The following is a 27,480-nucleotide window of genomic DNA, read 5'->3' on the forward strand; positions in this document are numbered from 1 at the left end:
ATGAAACTACATTGTCCTATAATATCCATATATAGACTATAATATCTATATTGGCCTAGATGTTAATAAAACCTGAAAGATATTTTAAAATATTTTGTCTATTCACTGTATACCACAAAACTTAAGAGACATTTGACTCCATTATGTATGATATTTTGCTTATTATTTTTAAGGAGACTGCTGTAATGCTGAAAACCTCAAGCCATGTGTAACCCATGGGTGGTGTGGTTAGGAGTGCTGCCACTCTTCATCCTGTTAACTCAGGCAGCCCTCAAACCAGCAATGCCTCCGGTGATCGACAGCCAGCCTTTCAGCATTTTCTGGGCAGCCCCAACAATGTACTGTATGCCTTTCTTCAACGTGAATATGAATCTTCAAGTATTTAACATTATATCAAATCCTTTAGAGACTCAGAGTGGGTCAAAAATTGCCATAATTTATCCAAACGAATTAGGGTATTACCCTTACTTCTCTCAAGATGGAAAATCCTTTAATGGAGGAATACCGCAGAACGTGAGCCTTTCTGAACATCTTAGGAAAGCTGCTGATGACATCGGAGAAGCAGTCCCTTGGTGGAGATCAGAAGGACTTGTTGTTATTGACTGGGAAAGTTGGAAACCCCAATGGGATAGAAATCGGGGCAGCCGAATAATATATAACAACCACTCTTTAGCCTTCACTAGAAACCATCATCCTTATTGGTCAGAAATGAAAGTGGAAACAGTTGCCCGAGAGGAATTTGAAAATGCTGGAAAAAATTTCATGAACGTTACTCTCACATTGGCTTTAGAAATGAGACCAAAATGTTTATGGGGCTTTTATCTCTACCCAGACTGCTACAATTATGATTACAGAATAAATCCAGAGACGTACACAGGTAATTGTCCGAATGATGAAATTCTCCGCAATGACCAACTCCTGTGGCTGTGGGAGAAAAGCGCAGCGCTTTATCCTTCAATATATTTGGATAAAATACTGAAGTCAAGCTTAAATGCTTTGAAATTTGTTCACTATCGGGTGAGAGAAGCCATGAGGATTGCTGAAATGGCTAGACATGACTATGTTTTGCCGGTTTTTATTTTTTCCAGACCATTTTATTTGCATAGTACTGAAGCTCTATCACAGGTAAGGAAAAGCAGTCACTCACATTTTTTTTTTTAAATGGAAATTTTGTAGAATAACTATATAAAGCCTCCACATAAATGTTTTAGGATATTTATTTTCCCTTAGCAACACAATCTTATTCTCTTTTAAGCATGTATATTTCTTCAAATGTCAACTCAGCGCTGAAAAATGTCACTGACAATTAGATGTGCACTTAACACTTTTGGATAATGATTCTTACCAGCTTAGCATTCACAGGAGTTTCCTACAGAACAGATGTTAAACTTGATTTAAATAATGTAACAGATAGAGTAATTTTAACCAGAGAGAAATTTTAGAACTAACTTATTTTTTATTTTGTGTTTGAGAAGGAGTCTCGCTCTGTCGCCCAGGCTGGAGTGCAGTGGCGCTATCTGGGCTCACTGCAAGCTCCGCCTCCCAGGTTCACGCCATTCTCCTGCCTCAGCCTTCGGAGTAGCTGGGACTTCAGGCAACCGCCACCATGCCCAGCTATTTTTTTTTTTTGTATTTTTAGTAGAAACAGGGTTTCACCATATTAGCCAGGATTGTCTCGATCTCCTGATCCCGTGATCTGCCCGCCTCAGCCTCCCAAAGTGCTGGGATTACAGGGGTGAGCCACCACAGCCGGCCTAGAACGAACTTCTTAATATGAAAAGGCAATTTTCCAAATCAAAAACGTACAACATAGAGCTCGGGGTAAATTATTAACCAGCTACATTTCTCATTATATTGCATTTGTATGTTTTAATTAGCTAGGCTAACTGAAAAAATTACATAGATTCTCTTGATTTTGTCTTTAAGAGTCTACAGTGCAATCGAGTGGTTATTGTCAAGGCATTAAAACTGGTTTATATAAGGAGACAGATACTGTCTTTAGACTGAACACAAAGCTGGAAGCCTACAGATGTGGGGATGAGCTTGTTTAGAAGATAATAAGTTTGAAGACATGGCAAGTGTTCAAACTTGAACTAGATTGTCACATAGGACATTATCGTAAGGATTCAATCATTGGATGGGTGGCTAGATAAGAAAACCTTCAAATCTCCATCCACACCTGACAGCCAACAATTCTTTATGGCAGTACCCAACACAGAAGCAAAGCTGTTGTATAGACAATACACAGCTTTCGTAGACCACTTAGGTTTGACCACTTTTCATTTAAAACCATTGAAAAGCAGTAGCAATTCTTCCTAAATATTTCAGAATAAAATCCAAATATTATTAATTAGACTTGACATTGCAGGATTACTCAGTATCATTCAATAAATTTAGAAGGAAAAGAATCATAGCATTATGACAAAAATTTGGAAGAATCTCATGGGCACTTAACCCATCTCCTACCTAAATAAAAACCCTTTCTCATCCTGCCTCTACTTTAACACTTTTTGATGGGGGCGCTTCTTACATTAGAAGGAAAACTGCCGTCTGGGGGAAATATTAATTCCTAGAAAGTTTTTGAGTATATTTAATCTACTTTGCCTCCAATAACTTCATACCACTAGTTCTAATTCTACCTTCTGGTGCAACATAGAATACATCAAATCCTTCTTTCAAAAGCCAGTTGTCCAGGTATTTTAGGATATCAGTCATGCCTACCAAAGTCTTCTTGCTAAGATATTCTTCAAGTGATGCCAGCTTTCTCAAATCATTTTACGTTCTTAAATCCTTTTCAGAAAAAAACCTGAGTTATATTTATTCATTCAGAAATTCTTGAGTGCCTACATTGTGTCAGGAATTACATGTTATTAGTAATAACAGTAGAAAATAATAATAATTCATGCAGTCAAAGAGTTCACCTTGAGAGAAAACGGGAGAATGAGATGAGACACATTTTCATAAAAGCTTTTCATTGCTTTCCTATTTTTTGTGCTTTTAGGCTTTTTAATCTTTTTTATTTTTAATTTTTGTGGGTACATTAGACTTTTAAAGTAAATTATAGGTTAAGTATCACCTCTGAGCTCTACTTTAGACATCAATAGACTGCATTCTTCACTCACCAAAATATATAGAATCACCTGAGCATTATATTGAATTGTTTTAATGCTTTCCTATTGCCTTCCATGTATCTATCACATATCAAAAAACAGTATGGGTTTTTCTCACCTTTTGTCTAAGTAACATAACTTTCCAATGCATGTTTTAAAAACCAGTTCTGGTTGGTTTTTGCCTTCAGGAGTGTCTCAATTAAAATAAGTGACTACATTTAGGTTTAAGGAATGTGATACTAGTCAGTATAACGGAAGAAAGATTTCATTTCTTATTGTATTACTTAGACAAATTGCAGAACATAAATACCAGTATTGCTGAAACCTTCCTACCACGCAAGAAAGCTTACAGTGGTGTGACAATTGACTCATTGCAGTCTGTGAGCACTCCACCTTTGCACTGGATCTCTGACTCTCCATACCTTGTAGGGGAGAAAAGAATGCAGATTGCTCCATCTGTCATCCCCTTTATCTCCCATCTCTCCCTATTTCCTACTTCTTTGCTCTTGGCCTATATTCATTAGCATAACATCCTCAGTTTCTTATCTTGGTGAACTGTAATCTACATAGTCACCCAATTTGAAAGTCACTTGGCTGCCTCCCTTCTCCTCTTTCCATTATCCAATAGGTAACTAAAACTTACCCATCTTTATTTCCAAATAACTCTTCAATCTGTTCCCTCTGCTTTACAAGGACTGACACTACCTTTGTTGAGGCATCATCATTTCTCACCGAACTATTTCTATCACCTCCTAATTGGTGTTCCTGCCTGTACTATCTTGACCTTCCCCTCCAATGCATTCCTTTCTTTTTTTTGAGATGGAGTCTCGCTCTGTCACTCAGGCTGGAGTGCAATGGTGCGATCTCAGCTCACTGCAAGCTCCGCCTCCCTGGTTCCAGTGATTCTCCTGCCTCAGCCTCCCAAGTAGCTGGGATTACAGGCGTGTGCCACCACGCTGGCTAATTTTTGTATTTTTAGTAGAGATGGGGTTGATCAGGCTGGTCTCGAACTCCTGACCTCAGGTGATCCACCCATCTCAGCCTCCCAAAGTGTTGGGATTACCCACCATGCCGGGCCTCCAATGCATTCTTTATATGCAAAAAGAAAAAAGAATCAAAGTTGCAAGTTTGTGTCTTTCCAGCACTAAATTTTTGCATTTATTTAGTTATTTGAGATGGAGTCTCACTCTGTCACCCAGGCTGGAGTTCAGTGGCAGGATCTTGGCTCACTGCAGCCTCTGCCTCCTGAATTCAGGAGACTCTCCTGCCTCAGCCTTCCAAGTAGCTGGGATTACAGGCAAGCACCACCATGACTGGCTATTTTTGTATTTTTAGTAAAGGTAGGGTTTCACCGTGTTGCCCAGCCTGGTCTCGAACTACTCACCTCAAGTGATCTGTCTGCCTTGGGCTTCCAAAGTGCTGAGATTACAGGCGTGAGCCACTGCGCCTGGCCAGTTGTCTTAACACTTTAAAACAGCATTTTTATGTTTGTATTTGGATTCTGTTTATACATAGAAATTCATATGTTCTTACTTACCAAATTCTGTATGCTTTACCACAAGGAAGTGCTGGGAGTTCTCCGGATGGACGGTGATTTTGCCTGGATCTGAGTCTCTGCTCTTATTCTCCCTTGTGGATATAAAACTCTGCTCTCTCTAGACTGTCTTGTGAATTCATACTCATTCTCAAGAGTCTACTGATTCTCATTCCCAAGAGTCATCTGAAATTTAACCTGTTCAAGGAAGCCTTCCCAGACTCTTCCATGAAGTATTAGGCACTTCTAATTTATATGTGCCTTGTGAGTACTACTAATATGAAAATTATCTTATTATATTGTAGTCACTTGTTTATATGTCTGTCTCAACCATTAGACTAAAAAGCATTCCTTCAAGAACAGGAATTGAAATCTATTTCACTTTTATATTCTCAGTGTTTAGAATATTGCCTGGAACATTGCAAATATTTCTCAAGTAAATGTAAGAATCCAAGGCAGTATCACCTTTTCCAATTCTTCTATAGTCTTTTGTTTTATTTTTTTGTATGATAGCTTTATTTAAAAGACATGCTTTTTTTCTGTGTATTAAAATTTATATTTTAATCAACACATACAATTGTAGTATGTATTTATCATATACAATATGTTTTGAGGTACATAGACATTGTAGAAAGGTTAAATCTAGCTAATTAACAGATTCATGACCTCACAGTTATTTTTAAGAACACTTAATATCCACTCTCTTAGCATTTTTCAAGACTACAATATATTGTCATTACCTATAGACACCATGCTATACAATAGATCTCTTGAAATTATTCCTCCTATCTAATTGTAATTATATGTTATTTAACCAACATCTCCTCAATCCCCTCTCCCTCCTAACCACCTCAGCCTCGGGTAATCACCATTCTACTCCCTACTTCCGTGAGATCAACTTTTTCAGATTCTATCTGAGATCATGCAGTATTTACCCTGTGGTATAGTCCTTTGTTTTAGAAACAAAGATATCGTTATTAATGTGTTCCTTTCCACAGTTGAGGGGTTTAGTCTTATTATTGCATTATCAGTGACAAAATTTGACTTGGTGGAAACTACTCCTGATGCCTCTCTTTTCCAGGAGGACTTAGTGCATACAATTGGCGAAAGTGCTGCATTGGGGGCAGCGGGAGTAATATTGTGGGGAGGATATGAATATTCTGCTTCAAAGGTAAGCAATGATTTCTCTGTCAGCAACTTGAATACACTTTTGAGATTGGTTAAAAAAAAAATTTTTTTTTGCATCAGAGTCAAATGGTTGCTGATTATCTGCTTACATGACCTTAGTGAAATTCAAAAAGTACAGGCTCTAACATTGAGCATCTACTCCATACCAGCCATTGTGGTTAGTAGAAGGGTAGAAAGAGCGCAATCATTCTAATCAGGCAGCTAAGTGAGAAACTGATGTTTATGTCCTAGGGGTGTAATTTTGAGCATGTTAATTAACATTTCTGAGTCTCAGCTTCTCCAACTAAAAAACTGGACTAAAATAAAACCTCCTCTGCAGGATTTTGGTAGATTACATGGCATAATATATATGTGACAAACAAAAAATAATAAATTTTAAAAATGAAAAATTATTTCATTTGCACTAAGGAGGGCAGATGCTCCAAAAATGATAAATAATTTTTTCTTTCGTTTTTTTTTTTTTTTTTTTTTTTTTTTGGTGAGACAGTCTCACTCTGTCACCCAGACTGGAGTGCAGTCGCGCAATTTCGGCTCACTGCAACCCCTGCCTCCCAGGTACAAGGGATTCTCGTGACTCAGCCTCTTGACTAGCTGGGACTACAGGCATGTGCCACCATGCCTGGCTTATTTTTTGTAGTTTTAGTAGAGTCATGGTTTTGTTATGTTGGCCAGGCTGGTCTCAAACTCCTGGCCTCAAGCTATCAGCCCACCTCGGCCTCCTAAAGTCTTAGGATTACAGGCGTGAGCCACCGTACCCGGCCCCAAAATGATTATTTACTTTGCTGATTACCTGTTATAGAAATGCATGTGGTAGAAAAATCTATTTGTATATAAAGATTTATTAACAATCTACTGTGTTCTGGCTGGGCGCGTTGGCACACGCCTGTAATCCCAGCACTTTGGGAGGCGCAGGCGGGTGGATGATCACCTGAGGTCGGGAGTTTGCGACTAGCCTGACCAACATGGACAAACTCCGTCTCTACTAAATATACAAAATTAGCTGGGTATAGTGGCGCATGCCTGTAATCCCAGCTACTCAAGAGGCTGAGGCAGGAGAATCACTTGAACCCGGGAGGCAGAGGTTGCCCTGAGCCGAGATCACGCCATTGCGCTCTCAGTTTGGGCAACAAGAGTGAAACTCCATCTCAAAAAAAAAAAAAAAATTAACAATCTATTCTGTTCTTTTGTTATAAGAATACTTAATATGAAATCTACCCTCTTAAATTTTGGATTGCTTAATACATTATTAACTATAGACACTATGTTGTACAGGAGATCTCTCGAACTTATTTATCTAGCGGAACTGAACTAGCATATCTCTAACTTATTTATCTAGCATAACTGAAAAGTTGCAACCTTTAAATAACAACTTCCCATTTCTCCCACCCTCAGCCCCTTACAACTATTACTGTATTCTCTGCTTCTACGAGTTTACTATTTTAGATACCTCCTAAGTACAATCATGTAGCATTTGTCCTTCTGTGACTGCCTTAGTTCACATAGAGTAATGCCCCCCCAGGTTCATCTGGTTGTTATAAAGGACATTATTTCCTTCTTTTTAAAAGGCTGACTACTATTTCAGTGTATGTATATAGTGAATTATCTTTATTCATTTATCTGTCAACAGGCACTTGGATTGTTTCCATTTCTTGGCTATTGTGAATAGTGCTGCAATATACATGGGAATGCAGACATCTCTTTGAGATTGCAATTTCACTTCTTTTATATATCCAGAAGTGTATATGCATATATACTGAATCACATAGTAGTTATAGTTAGAATTTTTTGAGGAATTTCCATACTGTTTTCCATAGCTGTTGTACCATTTAACATTCCCATCAACAGGATTTGGGGGTTCCCACTTCTCTACAACTTCAACACTTGCTATCTTTTATTTTTTAAATTATACCCATCCTAACAGGTGTGAGGTGACAGCTCATTGTTTTGATTTATATTTCCCCGATAATTAATGATTTTGAGCATCTTTTCGTATACCTGTTAGCTCTTTGTATGTCTTCTTTGGAGAAATGTTTGTTCAGGTCCTTTGCTTAAGTTTTGATTGGGTTATTTGGATTTTTTGCTGAGTCATAGAAGTTCCTTATATATTTTGGATATTGACCTCTATCAGATATATGGTTTGGAAATATTTCTACTATTCTATAGGTTATCTCTTCACACTGCTGTTTCTTTTGCTGTGCAAAAGCTTTTCAGTTTGATGCATCCCATTTGTCCATGTTTGTTTTTGTTGCCTGTCCTTTTGGTGTCATGTCTAAGAAATAATTGCCAAGACCAGTGTCAAGAAGCGTTCCCCGTGTGTTTTCTTTTAGGCATTTTAGAGTATTCGGTCTAATGTTAAGTAAGTCTTTAGTCCAGTTTGAATTGACTTTTGTGTGTGGTGTAAGATAGGGATCCAATTTCGTTTCTGGGCATACGGATATCTAGTTTTCCCAGCTCCATCTGTTGAAGAGACTATCTTTTCTCTGTTGTGTTCTTGGCACTCTTGTCAAACATCAGTTGATCATATATGTGTGGGTTTACTTCTGGCCTCTCTATTCTGTTCCTGTGACTTGTATATCTTCCTTTATACCAGTAACATAGTGTTTTATTTATTGTAGAATTGTAATGTATTTTTAAATGAGGAAATGTGAAGCCTCCAGTTTTGTTCTTTCTGAAGGTTACTTTGGCTCTTCTGGGCCTTTTGTGGTTCCATATAAAGTTTAGTTTTTTGTTTTCTATTTCTGTAAAAATTGCCATTGGGATTTTGATGGGGATAGCATCGAACTTGCAGATCACTTTGGGCAGTGTGGACATTTTAACAACATTAAGTTTTTCTGTCCATAAACATAAGTTATCTTTTATTTATGTCTCCTTTAACGCCTTTTATCAATATTATGTAGTTTTCGATGTACAAGTTTTTCACTTTTTTGGTTAAGTTTATTCCTAAGGATTTTATTATTTTTAATGGTATTGTAAATGGAATTGTTTTCTTAGTTTCCTTTTCAGATGGCTCACTATTAATGAATAGAAATTCAATTAATTTGTATATGTTGATTTTGTATACTGCAACCTTACTGAATTTCTTTATTACTTATGACATTTTTTTGTAGTTTTTAGGATTTTCTATATATAGAATTATATCATCTGCAACAAGGATAGTTTTAAATTCAGATTCATTTTTATTTCTTGCTTAATTGCTCTAGCTGGGACTTCTAGTACTATGTTGAATAGAAGTGGTCAGAGTTGGCTGGATGAGATGGCTCATACCTATAATCCCAGTACTTTGGGAAGCTGAGGCAGGAAGGTTGCTTGAGGCCATGAGTTCAAACCCAGCCTGGGCAACATAATGAGACACCATCTCTACAAATAGTAAAAAAGAAAAAACTAGCCAGGTGTGTTGGTGTGTGCTTGTAGTCCTAGCTTCTCAGGAGGCTACAGCAGGAGAATGACTTGAACCTAGGATTTCAAAGCTGTAATGGACTATGATTGTGCTACTGCACTTCAGCCTGGGTGACAGACTCCATCTCTTAAAGGAAAATAATTAAACTAAAATGAATAAAAGAGAAATGATTAGAGTGAGTATCCTTGTGTTATTTCTGATCTTAGAGAAAAAGCTTCAACTTTTCATCATTGACTATGATGTTAGCTATGGGCTGGTCATATATGGCCTTTATATGTTGTGATACATTCTTTCTATACCTATTGTTGTAAGAGTTTTTACTGTGAAGGGGTGTTAAATTTTTAAAAAATGCTTTTTCTGCATCTAGTAAGATGGTCATATGATTTTTATTTTTCTTACTGTTTATGTAGCATATCACATTTTTATAAATTATATGTAAAGTTCCTGTCTTTTTTTAACCACATTACATATAAATGGTTTAACAGGTTTCTCCTAATTGAAGCATGTATTTGGGATGGTCTGATTAAATCCAAGCTGTCACATAGACAAAATTCTCTTTTAGATTCCTGATGTGAATCTTTAAATACAGATCATCTTTCCTTAGAGCAGCTGAAATAGTCATGGAATCACATCCAAAAGGCTGACAAATCCAACTCTAGAAGCAATAATTAAGGTTGATATAATCAAAACTTTCATAGTAAAATAGAAGAGGAGGTAGTGAGATGGAGAGACAATGGGTTATAAAGAATCTGGCTTTTCCCAAAGAGAGATCTGGCCTTTGTCCTTGGTTTCTGGGTGGTAATCTGGGAGTATCTTTGTTTAGGGTGGATATAATCACACCTAATAGTTTTATGATGAGGGCTGACCATGCCTCAAGAACCAACCATTTCACAAAGGGTGAAACAATGGGTAGATGCTTCAAGCTATGCATTATCAATGAATTGGAGACTGAGTTCAACCACTTAATCAATCAATCAATCATGACTCTTCTTTTTTTGATTAGTTAGGCTTGTCAGATATAAGTGTTTGATGGTTTTCTTTTTTTGAAGACCCACTCTTTATCAATTCAATTTTCTAATTCAAAAATTTATACTTTTATCTTTATTATTTCTTTTCATGAGATTGCTTTCTAAAAAATTATTTTTCTAAGTTCTTGAATTGAATGCTTGTTTAATTTATTATTTTATTCCTCTATGTTAAATAATCAAAGCTGTTGCAATAAAAAGTATTACTTTTGAATCTAGTATTAGCATGCTTTAAAATGTTAGGACATTTCTTTCAGATCCAAAGACAGAGTAGAGGATAAACTTCCACAAAAAGGTGCACATTTCTTTGGATAAAGATTTAAAATTAGAAGCTAATTTCAGAAATTTAGTGAACGCTCCAGATACACCGAAAGTCAAGAAAGTTTGCCATAATAGGTAGAATATCACTTGCTGGGTTCTAGGAAATTGGTGACCAGCTTCTGATAATAGACAGAGATAGGAAATGCACTGATTCAATGAAGCAGGTAGCCACTAAGGTGGAGCTTCTAAAAGTGGAAAAGTGACTGAGAAGATGCAGAAAGTTGAGGGAATAGGAAGCATAGAAAAAAGCTTAAGTGGAAAGCGTGCCACTCAGCACCCCATCAGCTACTAGTGCACACTGCTGTATAGCTGAATGGGAGTCCAGGTGAAAGCCAATGCCAAAATGCCTTGTTTCTGGTTTGATAATTGGATCACCCAGTAAACAAAAGCACTTATGACTAGGCATTGACATTGAAAATTACTTTGGATGTATTAACGTATTTTAACATGTAGTATTCCAGTTGTTTTTATTTTTCTAATTAATTTGAAATTGTAATTTAAAAGATTTCCTTTTGGACCAAATTGCTACTTGGGAGGGTATTTTTAATCTGTAAAAAACTAGGATTTTTGTGTCTACTTCTTTTATTGTTGATTCTTATTTTACTTAATTATAGAGAGAAACATATGTATGCTTACTGTATTTAGAACAGATTGTGTGAGACTAGTTGGGAGGCAATCATCCAGGCGAGAGCTATTAGTGACCTGAAACAGAATGGTAGCAAGGGTTGAATTCAGGATATATTTTGAAGGTAGACTGAAAAGGACTTGCTGATGGATTAACTGTAAGCGGGAAAAGGAGTGACGAATAACTCCAAGGTTTTGCTCCTGAGGCACTGGAAAGAGGAAGTTGGCTTATGCTGAGATGGGGAACTCTGGGAAGAGGGTCAGTAGATTATGTTGGAGTACGTTAAGTTTGAAATGCTTGTAAGACATCCAGGCAGAGATGTCAAGTAAGTAGGTGGGTACACAATCAATTCAGGGATAAGGTCTGGGTGATACATATTTGGGGATTGTATTTAAAGTAATGAGATGGGATGAGTTTATTCAGTGAAATAGTACAGCTATAGAAGAGAAGAGGTCTAAGATTTAAGCCAGGGGCACTCCAGTGTTAAATGTAGGAAAGATGAACAGGAGCCAGTAAAGAAGACTGAGAAGGAACATCTAGTGAGGTTGGGGACAAAACAGGGATGTGATCTTCTGGAAGCTAAGTGAAGAAGGTATTGCAAGGAGGACGGCTGTGACAGAACAGGGAATGCCCAAGTTGAAGTTGATTATATTTGCCAGTGTTCTATGTTGTCTTCGTTTGACTCCTCCTGACCTCTGTCTTTCTTGGTTGCTTTTTCATCCTTCCTCTTTTTTCCTTCCCAGCCTCCCTTTTCTCTTCTTTCCTTTGCTTCAGTTGTTTGATGTTTTATTTTACTGTGTCTTTCTTAGAAACCTCCTCAGATGCCTCAGACAAGGAGTCTTGTCCTGACTAAAAACAGCGTGTGTTTCTAAATATAGTATGAGACTGCCGCAGATTGAATGTGTCTGTAACAAATAATATTGCTCACATGATCTTCAGAATTTACTATTGCCAAAGTGCTGGCCTTGTTCAACTACCTGTCAATTAAGAGCTTTATTCTGCCTCATGACTTTCAATTTGAATCTCCCAAATCTTTACCAGATGGAGTCACAGTTCTGGGGCCTCCTCTCACTGAGAAAATATCCCACTGTTCTAAGCTTAATTGGTTTTAAATTATGCATGAGTTTAAATATTGATAAAATAAATAATTAAATGCTAATAGAAAACTCAATTTATGTTACTAATTAATTTACTAGAATTTTTCCATGGTCCTACCTGTGTGGATCAAGGCAGACATTTATCAAGATTCCAGCCAGGCTCTTCTGGGTTAGCTGATAACATCATTTCAATTAGGTTTGCCCATCCTAACTGCACAATATGATCATTAATGTACAGAAATGTGTCCTAAAGTTAAAGCCCAATTCTGTGGACACATCAATGAAATACCCAATGGTAGACTTGTGGGAAGACATTCTTACCTACTATCATTGGACCCTATATACAATGTACAAGTAACACTAGCATTTCGTGTAAATAATGATCTTTTATATTCTACGTCCTAAAAACTGACTGATGGACAAGTAAAGTATGTTATATTTATATTATGAAATACTGGGCCGGGCGCGGTGGCTCAAGCCTGTAATCCCAGCACTTTGGGAGGCCGAGACGGGCGGATCACGAGGTCAGGAGATCGAGACCATCCTGGCTAACACGGTGAAACCCCGTCTCTACTAAAAAATACAAAAAACTAGCCGGGCGAGGTGGCGGGCGCCTGTAGTCCCAGCTACTCGGGAGGCTGAGACAGGAGAATGGCGTAAACCCGGGAGGCGGAGCTTGTAGTGAGCCGAGATCGAGCCACTGCACTCCAGCCTGGGTGACAGAGCGAGACTCCGTCTCAAAAAAAAAAAAAAAAAAAAAAAAAAGAAATACTGAACAGCAATTAAAATGAAATAATGCTACATGCATCAACATAAAAAATGGAAAATGTTAAGCTCAAAAAGCGAGTTGCAAAAATATCCTACATGATATATGTATGTAAATGATTAAAAAGCACAAAATAATACCCCCTCTTGTTCATAATTACACACACACACACACACACACACACACACACCCCTAGTAAAGTTATAAAAATGTGGATGAGAACTCATCAACTTTAGGAGAATTATCTCATTAGAGGTAGAGAGAAGAATAGGATGACTTGGTAGTTTTTGAAAAATCTGACCTAATGTTAAAATATATTGAGTATCAGCATTGAAAATGTTTCACAAGTGAAGTTAAATTTTAACAAACCATCCCCATATTAATGATATCTTTTAAAAGTATTACTACAAATATATCTTTACATTAAGGACCAGTCTCTACTGGGACACTGTGAGATCATCTTCACCTGGAAATGATATGAATTTGGTTGGTTCATAGTCTTCCCAATTGAAGGCATGGCTCATGCTCACATGACCCTATAAAGGCTTAGTCCCTCCTTTAAATAGCTAATCCACAGAAATGCTCTTCCTCCTCAGCCTTACCAAATGCAAAACTTCAGGCATTAATACTGCCTGGATAATGGAAGCACACTTTGAGAGTGCTTTAAGTAGATTTCTGTTTTTCCTACAGGAGAACTGCTTATCTATGCAACAATCTATCCGAGGGCCTTTGGGCCGTTATGCTGTGAATGTGACATCGGCAGCCAAGCTCTGCAGTCAGAGTCTATGTAACAATCATGGAAGATGTATTCGAAAAACACCTGAGTCCTCCTTCTATCTGCATATGCCTGAAAGCAGTGGTAAGAAATATGTTCTAAACAAGAGTTTCAGATTCATCATTTCTGAACACAATAAACAGAAGACAATAACAGCCATGAAGAATGGATTTGTGTGTCACTGCTATTATGGCTGGCATGGACCATCTTGTCAGGATCACTCTTCAGATCTCCTAAGAGAGATGAATAAGGCTCCTACTGTTAACTTCAATTTATTAGTTTTTCTCAGTATGGCTTTTCCTGTGATCCTGCTAAAAAATTTTTTAGCCCTTACTACAATGCCAATTTTTCCTTGAAATACTAAACAGTAGCAAGTGTTGATTTTTTTCAACCTCAAACCTCTCCCAAAATATGTATTGACTTTAAAGTAAAAAATAAAAATAAAAAAGGTAGTCATTGATGCCATTCATTGAAATAGCAATTATTTACTGGGTGTTTACCTCATGCAAGGCAATAGGGAAAATAAATTGAATATACCTGCTCTCAGGGAGCTTAAATACTTGTGGGAAAATGAACAATGATAAATAAGCAATAACCAAGTCTGGACACCATAGCAATATCCCATCTCTACAAAAAATGTAAAAAATAGCTGAGTGTGGTGGTGTAGACTGTAGTCCCAGCTACTTTGCAGGCTGAGGTGGGAGGATCATTGAGCCCAGGAGTTCAAAGCTGTGGGGAGCTACGATTGTGTGACTGCACTCTAGTCTGAGTGACAAAGTGAGACCCTGTCTCAAAAAAAAATTTTTTTAACCCAATACACTAACAAACACACATATATTTGGTGGTTGCAAGTGCTCTGGAGAATAATAATGAGGGGTAAAAGGATTAGGGAGTTTGAGGGAACACTGGAAATATAAGAGAGTCAAAGCCTCTCTGATGGGATGTCTTGAAGGCAGGAGCAGTCACAAATATATCCTAGGAAATACATTCTTGGAATAGGGAATAGCAGATGCAAAAGCAAATCGCTGTTTGCACTCCAGTAATTGGGGATCCCTAAATATTATAAGTGATCACAGGATGCTAAGTTATATGGGTGAAAGCGAACCTATATGAATGCTGTGGGGGGTTCAACTTTACCCAAGTATCACCAGCACCCTTGGAAATTCATTTAGCAATCATCAATATCAGAAGATAAATTGTATTAGACTCCCATAAAATAGAATTTATATGAGAAATCCTTTTATGTGATACTTGTTGGTCTGTATCTAAGTACTGTATCTAAGTAATTCATCAGTTTTCAATGCATGTAGTTCACGTGGTCACTTAACCGATCTGGTTGTAATCCAGATCATCTTCTATCATAAAGACTCAAAAGATACTATAATGTCCCCAATGCTATTTCTCCCCTTGGTTTAGGGAAGATATTTCCCAGTCTGAGGCCTTCCAAATATTGCACATCCACATATATTTCATACTGGCATACATATAGAGCTTTGATAGGCAGATCACACTTGAATTCCTATTTTGATTCATTTGCTGGTACATTCATTCATTATTCATTCATTTTTTGGGGAGAAGTAAAAGTTTAAGGGGCAGTGAAATATAGTAAACTCAATTGTGGGCTATTTGATAACTTTTCCTATTTTATTGGTGTCCTGCTCCAGTAAGGCTGTACTTTGAGTAATTAGATTCTTGTGCCTAGGCATGACATAATTTTTACAATGAGTAAAGTTGGTATTGAGACTTTATAAGAGAAAAAAAAAATAGCTGCTTTTATCCTTACAGTGATGATAAGTTCTTCAACAATTATTATGTCAGGGTTTTGATATTCAATGAACTCGAATAAGGCAGGCAATATTAATAATATTATTAACATCTTGAAGATGAAGAAAATAAGAAAAGAATGAGAGGCATAGCCAATTTTGTCCAACAGTCAATGAATACCTCAAAGACAGGATACATATCAGGCCACTGTTTAACCTTACAGTGCCTTCAAAATAATCAGGGCATAAGAAGATTCAAGGTAGATGAAAGAAAAAGAGACAATACACATAAATACATAGAAAAAATTAGGAAACACTGCAATCCTATTACCCATAGATAATCATTTAACTTTTTCTAAATAAGAAAAGATTATTGAATTTTATTTTACTGAATTTTAATAGCAAGTGAAAGAAACTAAAACCAAAGAAACTGCCACTCTTATTGCAATGGAGTCTTCAAAATTTGTAAAAAAAAAAAAAAAATCTTCTCAAGTTAAAAACGGATCATGAAAAGCATTCAGGTTTTGTTGTAGCTTATTTTAACTTGAATAATTTTGGACTTCCAGACTATAATACTTTGTCAGTGGTCTCATAAAAATGAGTGTCATCAATTATGTCTTATGCTAAGACAAATTTTTTTTTCTAAAATAAAAAAAATTAAAATTTAAACTCTTCCTATGCCTATGATAATTTTTCAAGAGAAATTAGTAAAAGGTACACCTGTAAGCAAAATATCATCTTATAAATACCACAACTCACTTTAACAAATAAAACCTATCTTCTAAGATGATAGGTAATGTCTATCACAAACACAAAGAGGGCTTATTTCTGTCCCAAATTACCTGAAAAATGACACTTTTGTCTGCTCTTTAGGGCAGTATTGTTTCTTATCTCCCATTACTGTTAAAAAAATAAAAACAAAAAACACAGCACTCTTTATCTGGACGTAAACTTTTTCATGGGACACTTGTTTTTCCCAGTCTCTTACTGTTCCATGTGACCCACAATTTTTTGAATCGGAAGGAACTTATGTCTTCATTTCACAAGCAGTATGTTATAATCAGTCTTTCTGGTCTTTAGTAGATTCATGTCATGGCTATTTTTATATTGGAGACATTCTTTACAAAGTCTTTTGACTTTATCTTCTAATTTAGACTCTCATCTTTGTCTCAAGATAGTCTGCTTTCAATTTTTTTTTTCAAATAGTTAGCTAATTTTCACTGTTCAGTTATAAAATGACTATTAGATAGATCTTGGATTTTTTACATCTGAACCCTGTGTTGCTTTCCTCTCACATTTCTAAGTCTTTGTCTTTTTTGCCTTGTAGTATGGATTTGCTCACCTCTTTTTCTAGAATACTAGTTTCTTCTGCACTTGCAATGGTTTGGCTATGATTTATTAGTCCCCACCAAAACTCACGTTGAAATTTGATCCCAAATGTGGTGGTATTGGGAGGTGACACCTAATGGGAGGTGTTTGGATCACGGAAATGGATCCCTCATAAATGGCTTAGTGGCATTGTTGTGGTACTGAGTTCTTGCTCTGGCAAGACTGGATTAGTTCTCATGGGAGTGAATGAGTTCCCTTGACTATGGGTTGTTTTAAAGCCAGGCTACCCCTTGAGTTTTGCCTCTTCATACATGTCTCCTTCCCCTTTGACCTTCTCTGCCATGTTATAATGCAGCATGAAAGCCCTCACCAGAAGCCAGGGCCATGATCTTGAGCTTCCCAGCCTGTATCTTTTCTTTATAAATTACCCAGCCTCGGGTATTTGACTATAGCAATGCTAAATGAACTGAGACACCACCATATTTTGATATTTGTTTTAATTTCAAAGAACCCTTTTTCTGTGTGTGTAATATGATTGCTCCTTTGTTATAGTACTCTTATTTTGGTTTCGTTCAACAGCTTCTTAAATCTCTCTGAGGCTGTTAATTAGATTTTTGAAAATTGTTTCTATTGTTACACATTTTATTCTATTCCATTTCCTTTGAGAATAGAATGTTCCCTTTGTTAATTTCCTTTATACTTTTGGTCTGTATCAAATGTTTTGTGATCTTGTGATCTTTGGTCATCCATTTATATTTATAAAGGACCAGAGTAATTGAAAAATCTGTCATAGGGATTTTTGCACCCCCCACCACCCATGCATTTGTTGGGCATATTTACTCAACAGATTATTTCATTGAATGAAAGGATGGACAGTAGATTCTGAAAGTGATTGGGACATACTGACAAGTAAGAGTGCATCTGTAGCAGATGAGTAGAAACCAGGCAGGTTAGCAGAAACCCCCATAATTATTATCAAAATAAGTAGAAAATTATCATGGAAAAGGAGTGTAATTCTTTCCTGGGTTGAGCAGCCTATCCTTTTTTTTTTTCCCTTCCATGCCCACTGGAAAGATCTAGATATATTCATTTTAGGTCTGCTTTTATATTTGGTTCAACATACAAACTCTGAACCTGTGTAGGAAGAGCTTTCTCTTTACTTAAATGTCTTGGGGTCAAATGTCTCTACTGCTTGCCACTGTACATGCTCTGGTAAGTTAAATGGTCGAACTGGTTCTGCCATGTTGAAATAAATATTTTCCTTGATCTGATAATTTGGCCTCCACCCATTTCCATTTTTTGAATATTAGAGCTTCTCTTTCTAATGGAGGGAGCAGCTCATAGAGCTAAAGTAACTTTCTCTTTCTTAATTTTTTTTTTAAATTTCCATAGGTTTTTGAGGAACAGGTGGTATTTGGTTACATGAGTTAAGTTCTTTAGTGGTGACTTGTGAGATTTTGGTGCCCCCATCACCCGAGCTGTAATCACTGAACCCAATTTGTATTCTTTTTTTTTTTTTTTTTGAGACGGAGTCTCGCTCTGCCTCTCAGGCTGGAGTGCAGTGGCGCCATCTAGGCTCACTGCAAGCTCACCTCCTGGGATCACATCATTCTCTTGCCTCAGCCTCGCCAGTAACTGGGACTACGGGCGCCCGCCACCATGCCCAGTTAATTTTTTTGTATTTTTAGTAGAGATGGGATTTCATCGTGTTAGCCAGGATGGTCTCAATCTACTGACCTGGTGATCTGCCCTGCCTCATCCTCCCAAAGTGCTGGGATTACAGGTGTGAGCCACCATGCCAAGCCTATTGTGTCATTCTTATAACTTTGCATACTCATAGCTCAGTTCCCACTTATGAATGAGAACATACATGTTTGTCTTTCCATTCCTGAGTTATTTCACTTAGAATAATAGTCTCTAATCCCATCCAGGTTGTTGCGAATGCCATTAGTTCTTTCCTTTTCAAGGCTGAGTATTCTGTCATATATAAATACCACAATTTCTTTATCTACTTGTTGGTTGATGGGCTTTTGGATTGGTTCCACATATTTGCAACTGTGAATTGTGCTCCCCTAAATATACACGTGCAATGACTTCTTTTCCTCTGGGTAGATCCCCAGTGTTGGGGTTGCTGGATCAAATGGTAGTTCTACTTTTGTTCTTTAAGGAATCTCCACACTGCTTTCCATAGTGGTTGTACTAGGTTACCACCAGCAGTATAGAAGTGTTCCCTTTCACTACATCCACATGGACCTCCATTATTTTTTGATTTTGGCCATTCTTGCAGGAGTAAGGTGGTATCACATAGTGGTTTTGATTTGCATTTCCCTCATCGTTAGTGATATTGAACATTTTTTCATATGTTTGATGGCCCGTGTATATCTTCTTTTGAAAGAAGATAGAGATGTCTATTCATGTCGTTAGCCCACTTTTTGATGAGATTTTTTTTTCTTGCTAATTTTTTTGAGTTTGTTGTAGATTCTGGATATTAGTCCTTTGTCTGATGTATAGATTTTTAAAATTTTCTCCCACTCTGTGGGTTGTCTTTTTACTCTGCTGACTGTTCCTTTTGCCACACAAAAGCTCTTTAGTTTAATTAAGTTCCACCTATTTATCTTTGTTTTTTTATTGCATTTGCTTTTGGGTTCTTGGTCATGAAATCCTTGCCTAAGTCAATGTCTAGGAGGATTTTTCCAATGTTATCTTCTGGAATTTTTATAGTTTCACATCTTAGATTTAAGTCCTTGATTCATCTTGAGTTGATTTTTGATTAATGTGAGAGATGAGGATACAGTTTTATTTTCCTACTTGTGACTTGCCAATTATCCCAGCATCATTTGTTGAAAAGAATGTCCTTTCCCCACTTCATGTTTTTGTTTGCTTTGTCAAATATAAGCTGACTGTAAGTATTTGGGTTCATTTCTGAGTTCTCTATTCTGTTTCATTGGTCTATGTGCCTATTTTTATATCAGTATTATGCTGTTTTGGTGACTATGGCCTTATAGTATAGTTTGAAATCAGGTAATGTAATGCTGTAGGTTCATTCTTTTTGCTTAGTCTTTCTTTGGCTGTATGGGCTCTTTTTTGGTTCCGTATGAATTTTAGGATTCTTTTTTCTAGTTCTGTGAAGAATGATGGTGGTATTTTGATGGGAATTGCATTGAATTTGTAGATTGCTTTTGGCAGTATTGTCATTTCCACAATATTGATTCTACTCATCCATGAGCACAGAATGTGTTTCTTTTTGTTTGTGGCATCTATGATTTCTTTCAGCAGTGTTTTGTAATTTTCCTTGTAGAGGTCTTTCACCTCCTTAGGTATATTTCTAAGTATTTTAATTTTTTTTTTTTTTTTGCAGCTATTGTAAAAGGGGTTGAGTTCTTGATTTGATTCTCAGCTTGGTTGCTGTTGGTTTATAGGAGAACTACTGATTTGTGTACATTGATTTTGTGTCCAGAAACTTTGCTGAATTCTTTTAACAGCTCTAAGAACTTTTTGGAGGATTCTTTAGGGTTTTCTAGGCATGCAATCATACCATTATTATTGTGTGGGAGTCTAAGTCTCTTTGTAGGTCTCTAAGGACTTGCTTTATGAATCTGGGTGCTCCTTTATTGGATACATATATATTTAGGATAGTTAGCTCTTATTGTTGAATTGATCCCTTTACTACTATGTAATGGCGTTCTTTGTCTCTTTTGATCTTTGTTGGTTTAAAGTCTGTTTTATCAGAGACTAGGATTGAAACCCCTACTTTTATTTTTTGCTTTCCATTTGCTTGGTAGGTCTTCCTCCATCCCTTTATTTTGACCTTATGTGCATCTTTGCACGTGAGATAGATCTCCTGAATACAGCGTACTGATGGGTTTTGACTCTTTATCAAATTTGCCAGTCTGTGTCTTTTAATTGGGGCATTTAGCCCATTTACATTTAAGGTTAATATTGTTATGAGTGAATTTGAGCCTGTCATTATGATGTTAGCTGGTTATTTTGCCCATTGATTGATGCAGTTTCTTCATAGCATCAATGGTCTTTACAATTTGGCATGTTTTTGCAGTGGCTGGTACTCGTTGTTTCTTTTCATGTTTAGTGCTTCCTTCAGGAGCTCTTGTAAGGCAGGCTAGTTGTGACAAAATCTCTTAACATTTGCTTGTCTGTAAAGGATTTTATTTCTCCTTCACTTATGAAGTTTAGTTTGGCTGGATATGAAATTCTGGGTTGAAAATTCTTTTCTTTAAGAATGTTGAATATTGGCCCCCACTCTCTTCTGGCTTCTAGCGTTTCTGCTGAGAGATCCGCTGTTAGTCTGATGGGCTTCCCTTTGTTGGAAACTTGACCTTGCTCTCTGGCTGTCCTTAACACTTTTTCCTTCATTTCAACCTTGGTGAATCTGACAATTACATGTCTTGTGATTGCTCTTCTCGAGGAGTATCTTTGTGTTGTTCTCTGTATTTCCTGAATTTGAATATTGGCCTGCCTTGCTAAGTTGGGGAAGTTCTCCTGGATAATATCCTGAAGACTGTTTTCCAGCTTGGTTCCATTCTCCCCATCACTTTCAGGTACACCAAACAAACGTAGATTTGTTTTTTTTCACATAGTCCCATATTTATTGGAGCCTTTGTTCATTTCTTTTTATTCTTTTTTCTCTAACTTTGTCTTCTCACTTTGTTTCACTAATTTGATCTTCAGTCACTGATACCCTTTCTTTCACTTGATCAAATTGGCTATTGAAGCTTGTGCATGCGTCACAAAGTTCTTGTGCCATGGTTTTCAGCTCCATCAGGTCATTTAAGGTCTTCTCTCCACTGTTAATTCTAGTTAGCCATTCATCTAGTCTTTTTTCAAGGTTTTTAGCTTCCCTGCAATGGGTTTGAACACCTTGCTTTTGCTCGGAGAAGTTTGTTATTACTGACCTTCTGACGCCTACTTCTGTCAGCTCGCCAAAGTTATTCTCCATCCAGCTTTGTTCCATTGCTGGCAAGGAGCTGCGATCCTTTAGAGGAGAAGAAGTAATCTGATTTTTAGAATTTTCAGCTTTTCTGCTCTGGTTTCTCCCCATCTTTGTGGCTTTATCTACCTTTGGTCTTTGATGTTGGTGACCTACAGATGGGGTTTTGGTGTAGATGACCTTTCTCTTGATGTTGATGTTATTCCTTTCTGTTTGTTTTCCTTCTAACAGTCAAGTCCCTCAGCTGCAGGTCTGTTGGAGTTTGCTGGAGTTTCACTACAGACCCTGTTTGCCTGGGTATCACCAGCGGGGGCTGCAGAACAGCAGATATTGCTGCCTGATCCTTTCTCTGGAAGCTTCGTCCTAGAGGGGCAGCCACCTATATGAGGTGTCTGTCCACCTCTACTGGGAGGTGTCTCCCAGATAGGCTACATGGGGGTCAGGGACCCACTTGAGGAGGGAATCTGTCTGTGTTCAGAGCTCAAACACGGTGCTGGGAGAACCACTGCTCTCTTCAGAGATGTCAGATAGGGACATTTAAGTCTGCAGAAGTTGTCTGCTGCCTTTTTTTGAGCTATGTCCTGCCCACAGAGGTGGAGTCTAGAGGCAATAGGCCTTGTTGCGCTGCAGTGGGCTCTGGCCAGTTGATGTTTCCTGGCTGCTTTGTTTACCTACTCAAGCCTCAGCAATGGCAGATGCCCCTCCCCAAGCCAGGCTGCCTTCTCACAGGTCAATCTCAGACTGCTGCACTAGCAGTGAGCAAGGCTCTGTGGACACTGGACCCACTGAGCCAGGCATGGGAGAGAATCACCTTGTCTGCAGGTTGCTAATGTCTCATGCGTCCATGTGAAGAGACCACCAAACAGGCTTTGTGTGAGCAAAAAGGCTGTTTGTTTCACCAGGGTGCAGGCAGGCTGAGTCCGAAAAGAGAGTCCACAAAGGTTGGTGGGATTATCATTAGTTCTTACAGGTTTTGGGATAGGCGGTGGAGTTAGGAGCAATGTTTTGTAGGCAGTGGGTGGATCTCACAAAGTACATTCTCAAGGGTGGAGAGAATTACAAAAACCTTCTTAAGGGTGGGGGAGATTACAAAGTACTTTTATCAGTTAGCGTGGGGCAGAAACAAATTACAATGGTGGAATGTCATCAGTTAAGGCTATTTTCACTTCCTTTGTGGATCTTCAATTGCTTCAGGCAATCCGGATGTATACATGCAGGTCACAGGGGATATGGGGGATATGATGGCTTAGCTTGGGCTCAGAGGTCTGACAGCTAAGACCTTGGGAAAAGCACAGTTTTTGGGCAGGAGTGTCCTGTTTTTTCATATAGTCTGTCACAGCTTCCCTTGGCTAGGAAAGGGAAATCCCCCAATCCTTTGTGCTTTTCTGGTGAGGCAACGCCCTGCCCTGCTTCAACTCGCCCTCCGTGGACTGCACCCACTGTCCAACCAGTCCCAATGAGATGAACCAGGTACCTCAGTTGGAAATGCAGAAATCACCCGTCTTCTGTGTCAGTCACACTGGGAGTGGCAGACCGGAGCTGTTCCTATTTGGCCATCTTCCAGTTTCAATAGTTTTTTATTTTATTTATGCTGTTTCTTCCCCCTCCCTTTTTGTTTTGTTTTGTTTTGTTTTGTTTTTTTGAGATGAAGTCTTGCTCTGTTGCCCAGGCTAGAGTATAGTGGTGTGATCTCAGCTCACTGCAACCTCTACTTCCCGGGTTCAAGTGACTCTCTTGCCTCAACTTCCTGTGTAGCTGGGAGTATAGGAGCATGCCATCACGCCCAGCTAATTTTTATATTTTTAGTAGAGATAGGGTTTCGCCATATTGGCCAGACTGGTTTTGCATTCCTGACCTCAAGTGATCCGCCTGCCTTAGTCTCCCAAAGTGTTGGGATTACAGGGGTGAGCCACCGTGCCTGGCTATTTATGCCATCTATTTCACTGAAGATTTCTCCCCTCATTTCTTGTATCATTTTTAAAAAATCCCTTACATTGGACTTCACCTTTCTCTGATGCCTCCTTGATTAGCTGACCCTCTGAATTCTTTTTCAGGAAAATCAGGAATTTCTTCTTGGTTTGGAGCCATTGCTGGTGAACTAGTGTAATTTTTTTTGGGGGGGGGCTGTTAAAGAAAGTTGTTTTGTTATATTAGCAGAATTGTTTTTCTGGTTCCTTCTCACTTGGGTTGGCTATGTCAGAGGGATGGTATAAGGCTCAAGGCTGCTGTTCAGATTTTTTTGATGCACGGGATGTTCTCTTGCTGTAGTGTTCTCCCCCTTTTCCTATGGATGTGGTTTCCAGAGAGCTGAGTGGTAGTGATTGTTATCTCTCTTCTGGATATAGCCACCTAGCTGGTCTACGAGGCTTCAGGCTAGCACTGAGGGTTGTCTGCACAGAGTCCTGTGATGTAAACCATCTGCAGGTCTCTGAGCCGTGGATACCAGCACCTGCCCTGGTGGAGGTGGCAGAGGGGTGAAATGGACTCTGTGAGGGTTCTTAGTTTTGGTTGCTTAATGCACTATTTTTGTATTGGCCTCCTGCCAGGAGGTGGCACTTTGAAGAGAGCATCAGCTGTAGTAGCATAGGGGCAACAGGCAGTGGGCAGGGCCCTAGAACTCCCAAGAGTACATGCTCTTTGTCTTCAGCTGCCAGGGTGGGTAGGGCAGGACCATCAGGTCGGGGCAGGGCTAGGCGTGTGTGAGCTCAGACTCTCCTTGGTGGGTCTTATGGCAGCTGCTGTGGGGGATGGGGGTGTGGTTCCCAGGCCAATGGTGTTATAGTCCCAGGAGGATTAGGGTTTCCTCTGCTCTGTCATGCAGGGAGTGGGGGAAAACTGGCAGTCATAGGCCTCACCCAGCTCTCACATAACGCAAAAGGCCAGTCTCACTCCCACCTTGCCCTCTCAAACAGCACCGAGTCTATTTCCAAGCAGTGGGCAAGCAGGGCTGAGAACTTGCCCCAGACTACCAGCCTCGTAGCTGTGAAAGCAAACCCAGCTTTCGTGCCTCCCTGTCTGTGGAGTCTGCACACCAGATTCACACTCTCCCCCTAGGTCTGGACAGAAGACTTCACATTCCATTGGAATTGTTACAAAGTTCAGCTGGAAGTTTCCTTTTCCCTGTAGTCTTTTCCAAATACCTCTGGCAGCTCTCCCTGAGGACCCCTATGAGACAAGGCAGAAATAGCTTTCCAGGGGACTCAGAGAGCCCACAGGACTTTTCCTGCTGCTTCCTCTACCTCTGTATTTCACTCAGCTCTCTAAATTGACCCAGCTCCAGGTAAGGTCAGAATCTTCTCCCGTGATTTAGACCTCAAGGTTCCCCACTGAGGGTGTGTGTTTGGGGGCAGACAATCTCCATTTCCCACTTCCCCAGCTTGGGCTGTATTTGGGGTGTCTCCTGGGTCCTCCAGGAGCAATCTGCTTCCTTCAGAGGGTCTGTGGGTTCTCTCAGCTTTCCTGGTTAATTTCTGCAGTTGTTCTGGAGCAAAAGTTCATGATGCCTGTCTCCACACACTGCTCTATCTGTCCACGTGAGAGCTGCAGTCTAGTCCTGCCTCTTGTCTGCCATGATCTCCTAGAATAACTTTCTACTATGGGTTTTGTTTGTTTTTGTCTTTCCACTTTTAAAAAAATTTCTGAGGTATACTTCTAGTTGTTTTCAGTCTTTGAGTCATGTTACCCCTTTTCATTTCCAGCTTTATAGTGTACTTTTTTCTAATCATAGGTGCTGAAAATAACACAGTAAATAAATAGACATGTTCAGTTCACCATCTTGAGCCATTAGGTCTAGTAAATTCATGTTGTATTTACTCAGGATGATACCTAATTCTCTAAAAAGAGTCAATGATTCCATTATCATCACGCCTGTAATCCCCACACTTTGGGAGGCCAAGGCAGGCGGATCACAAGATCAGGAGATCAAGACCATCCTGGATAACATGGAGAAACCCTGTCTCTACTAAAAATACAAAAAAATTAGCCGGGTATGGTGGCGGGAGCCTGTGGTCCCAGCTACTCGGGAGGCTGAGGCAGGAGAATGGCTTGAACCTGGCAGATGGAGGTTGCAGTGAGCTGAGATTGCACAACTCCTCTCCACCTAGGTGACAGAGTGAGACTCTGTCTAAAAAAAAATAATAATAATACATGCTTTAGTACACAAAGCACTTGACCCCCTTTTTTCTCTTTATTCTGGAAGTCTTACGTATACAGTTTTCTTTTCTTCCTTATTTTCCAACTAAAGAGTCAAAGTTTTTTTCTTCCATCTTAAGTTAGTGAATTTAAACTGGGTATTTTCAGAAAGCAATGGGCACGTATACCAAGATGCTTTTAAGAGACCTGACTTTGGTTATAAAGAGATTTAATGCAAACCTCCAGTTTAACTTGGAGGACTGAGTCACCCCTGTAATAACATGTTTGAACCGTGGACGGGGCATCCTTTGCCATTCAACCTCTGATTTGCACAAGGTGACTAAAGGACCAGCAGCAAACAAAAGCAAAGGTAAAATAGACTTTTTTTCTTGTTTGTAAAAAATTTTTTAATTGTTTTAGAAATTTGAAGAGTTAGAAAAAAGCCAATATTAATTTGTTGGAATGTTCAATTTCTTTTGCAGCCTAACTTTACTTAATTTTCAAATGCAGTACCTTTTGAAATGTGAGTTTGTTTTTATGAACCAAGCAGCCTAAAATATACATTTGTCACTGATAGTTATGAGCTAAATTTCAGTTAACTTTTTATTTATTATAAATCTACCTTTGAAAATAATTCCCACTTTAATGACTACTCAAGGCTTTCTTCATTTTTTTTTGTGCACATAGTTTCTGTGATTGCATCACTAACCTGAACTTGTGATCACATCAAAATGTATTCCATGAGGCAGGTTAGTCAATTAACTACAAATAAGCCATAAGAACACATGACTTTATGAGAGAGCCACAACTTTAATATTTTTTTGAATCAATAGATGTGAAGCATTCGTCAAGCTAACTTTATAAACATAAATGTTTTCCGTTAAAGTATAAGTGCTTATTTTGACAAAGATTTTACTTTTGCAACATCTTTAATGAAGCATGTTTTTCATACCTAATTTTATAGTTATACGTACTATGATGGTCAATGCAAGAGGACTGTTTGTTGGAATAAGTATTGCAGATTTTAGGAAGCATGCAACATTTAAAAGGGCTCAGAAAGTGGATGATTTTTGATTGTAAAACTGGGTTGTACATTTTCTTTCCAAATATTGTTAAAGTGACCAAATATTTAGAGATAACAATCATCTGGCATTTCAAAAAAGACAAATCTTAGTAATTGGAGAGAAGATAAATAAACGTATACATATATGTACATATGGATAGATTTAGATTTTCCAGAAAAGAAAGAACAAGTACCAAAACAGTACAAGAAAGGTAAATCTTAAATCATTCAACCTATTAAAGAGAAATCTTAAAGTTGAGAAATGTAATAATGATGCAGAAAATGCTGTTTAGTGGCTATGTATATGACTGTATGTAGGTATATAAAGTGAAAATTTGAAAAATTATGAGCTAATAAAACTTGTTATCTCTAGATCCTGAGTACCTGAATAACTAATGCACAATCTCTCTC

At 38.3% G+C, this 27,480-nt stretch overlaps 1 protein-coding gene across 1 annotated transcript; it reads left to right on the forward strand.

The window, feature by feature from the left end:
* Positions 1-204: 204 nt before the first annotated feature.
* Positions 205-14,235, forward strand: LOC696805 (hyaluronidase-4). The gene is made up of 3 exons (XM_028845189.2): positions 205-1,125; positions 5,726-5,815; positions 13,754-14,235. The coding sequence occupies exons 1-3, from the start codon at positions 205-207 to the stop codon at positions 14,192-14,194; spliced, it is 1,452 nt and encodes a 483-aa protein (XP_028701022.2). The 3' UTR covers positions 14,195-14,235.
* Positions 14,236-27,480: the final 13,245 nt, after the last annotated feature.

This window comes from Macaca mulatta, chromosome 3, assembly GCF_049350105.2.
Source record: "Macaca mulatta isolate MMU2019108-1 chromosome 3, T2T-MMU8v2.0, whole genome shotgun sequence".
NCBI classification, from domain to species: Eukaryota; Metazoa; Chordata; class Mammalia; order Primates; family Cercopithecidae; genus Macaca; species Macaca mulatta.

Coding starts and splice junctions, on each gene's coding strand:
- LOC696805 (XM_028845189.2), top strand. CDS start 205: ATGTGTAACCCATGGGTGGTGTGGTTAGGAGTGCTGCCACTCTTCATC. Junction 1,126..5,725: donor GTACTGAAGCTCTATCACAG/GTAAGGAAAAGC, acceptor TCTCTTTTCCAG/GAGGACTTAGTGCATACAAT. Junction 5,816..13,753: donor ATGAATATTCTGCTTCAAAG/GTAAGCAATGAT, acceptor TTTTTCCTACAG/GAGAACTGCTTATCTATGCA.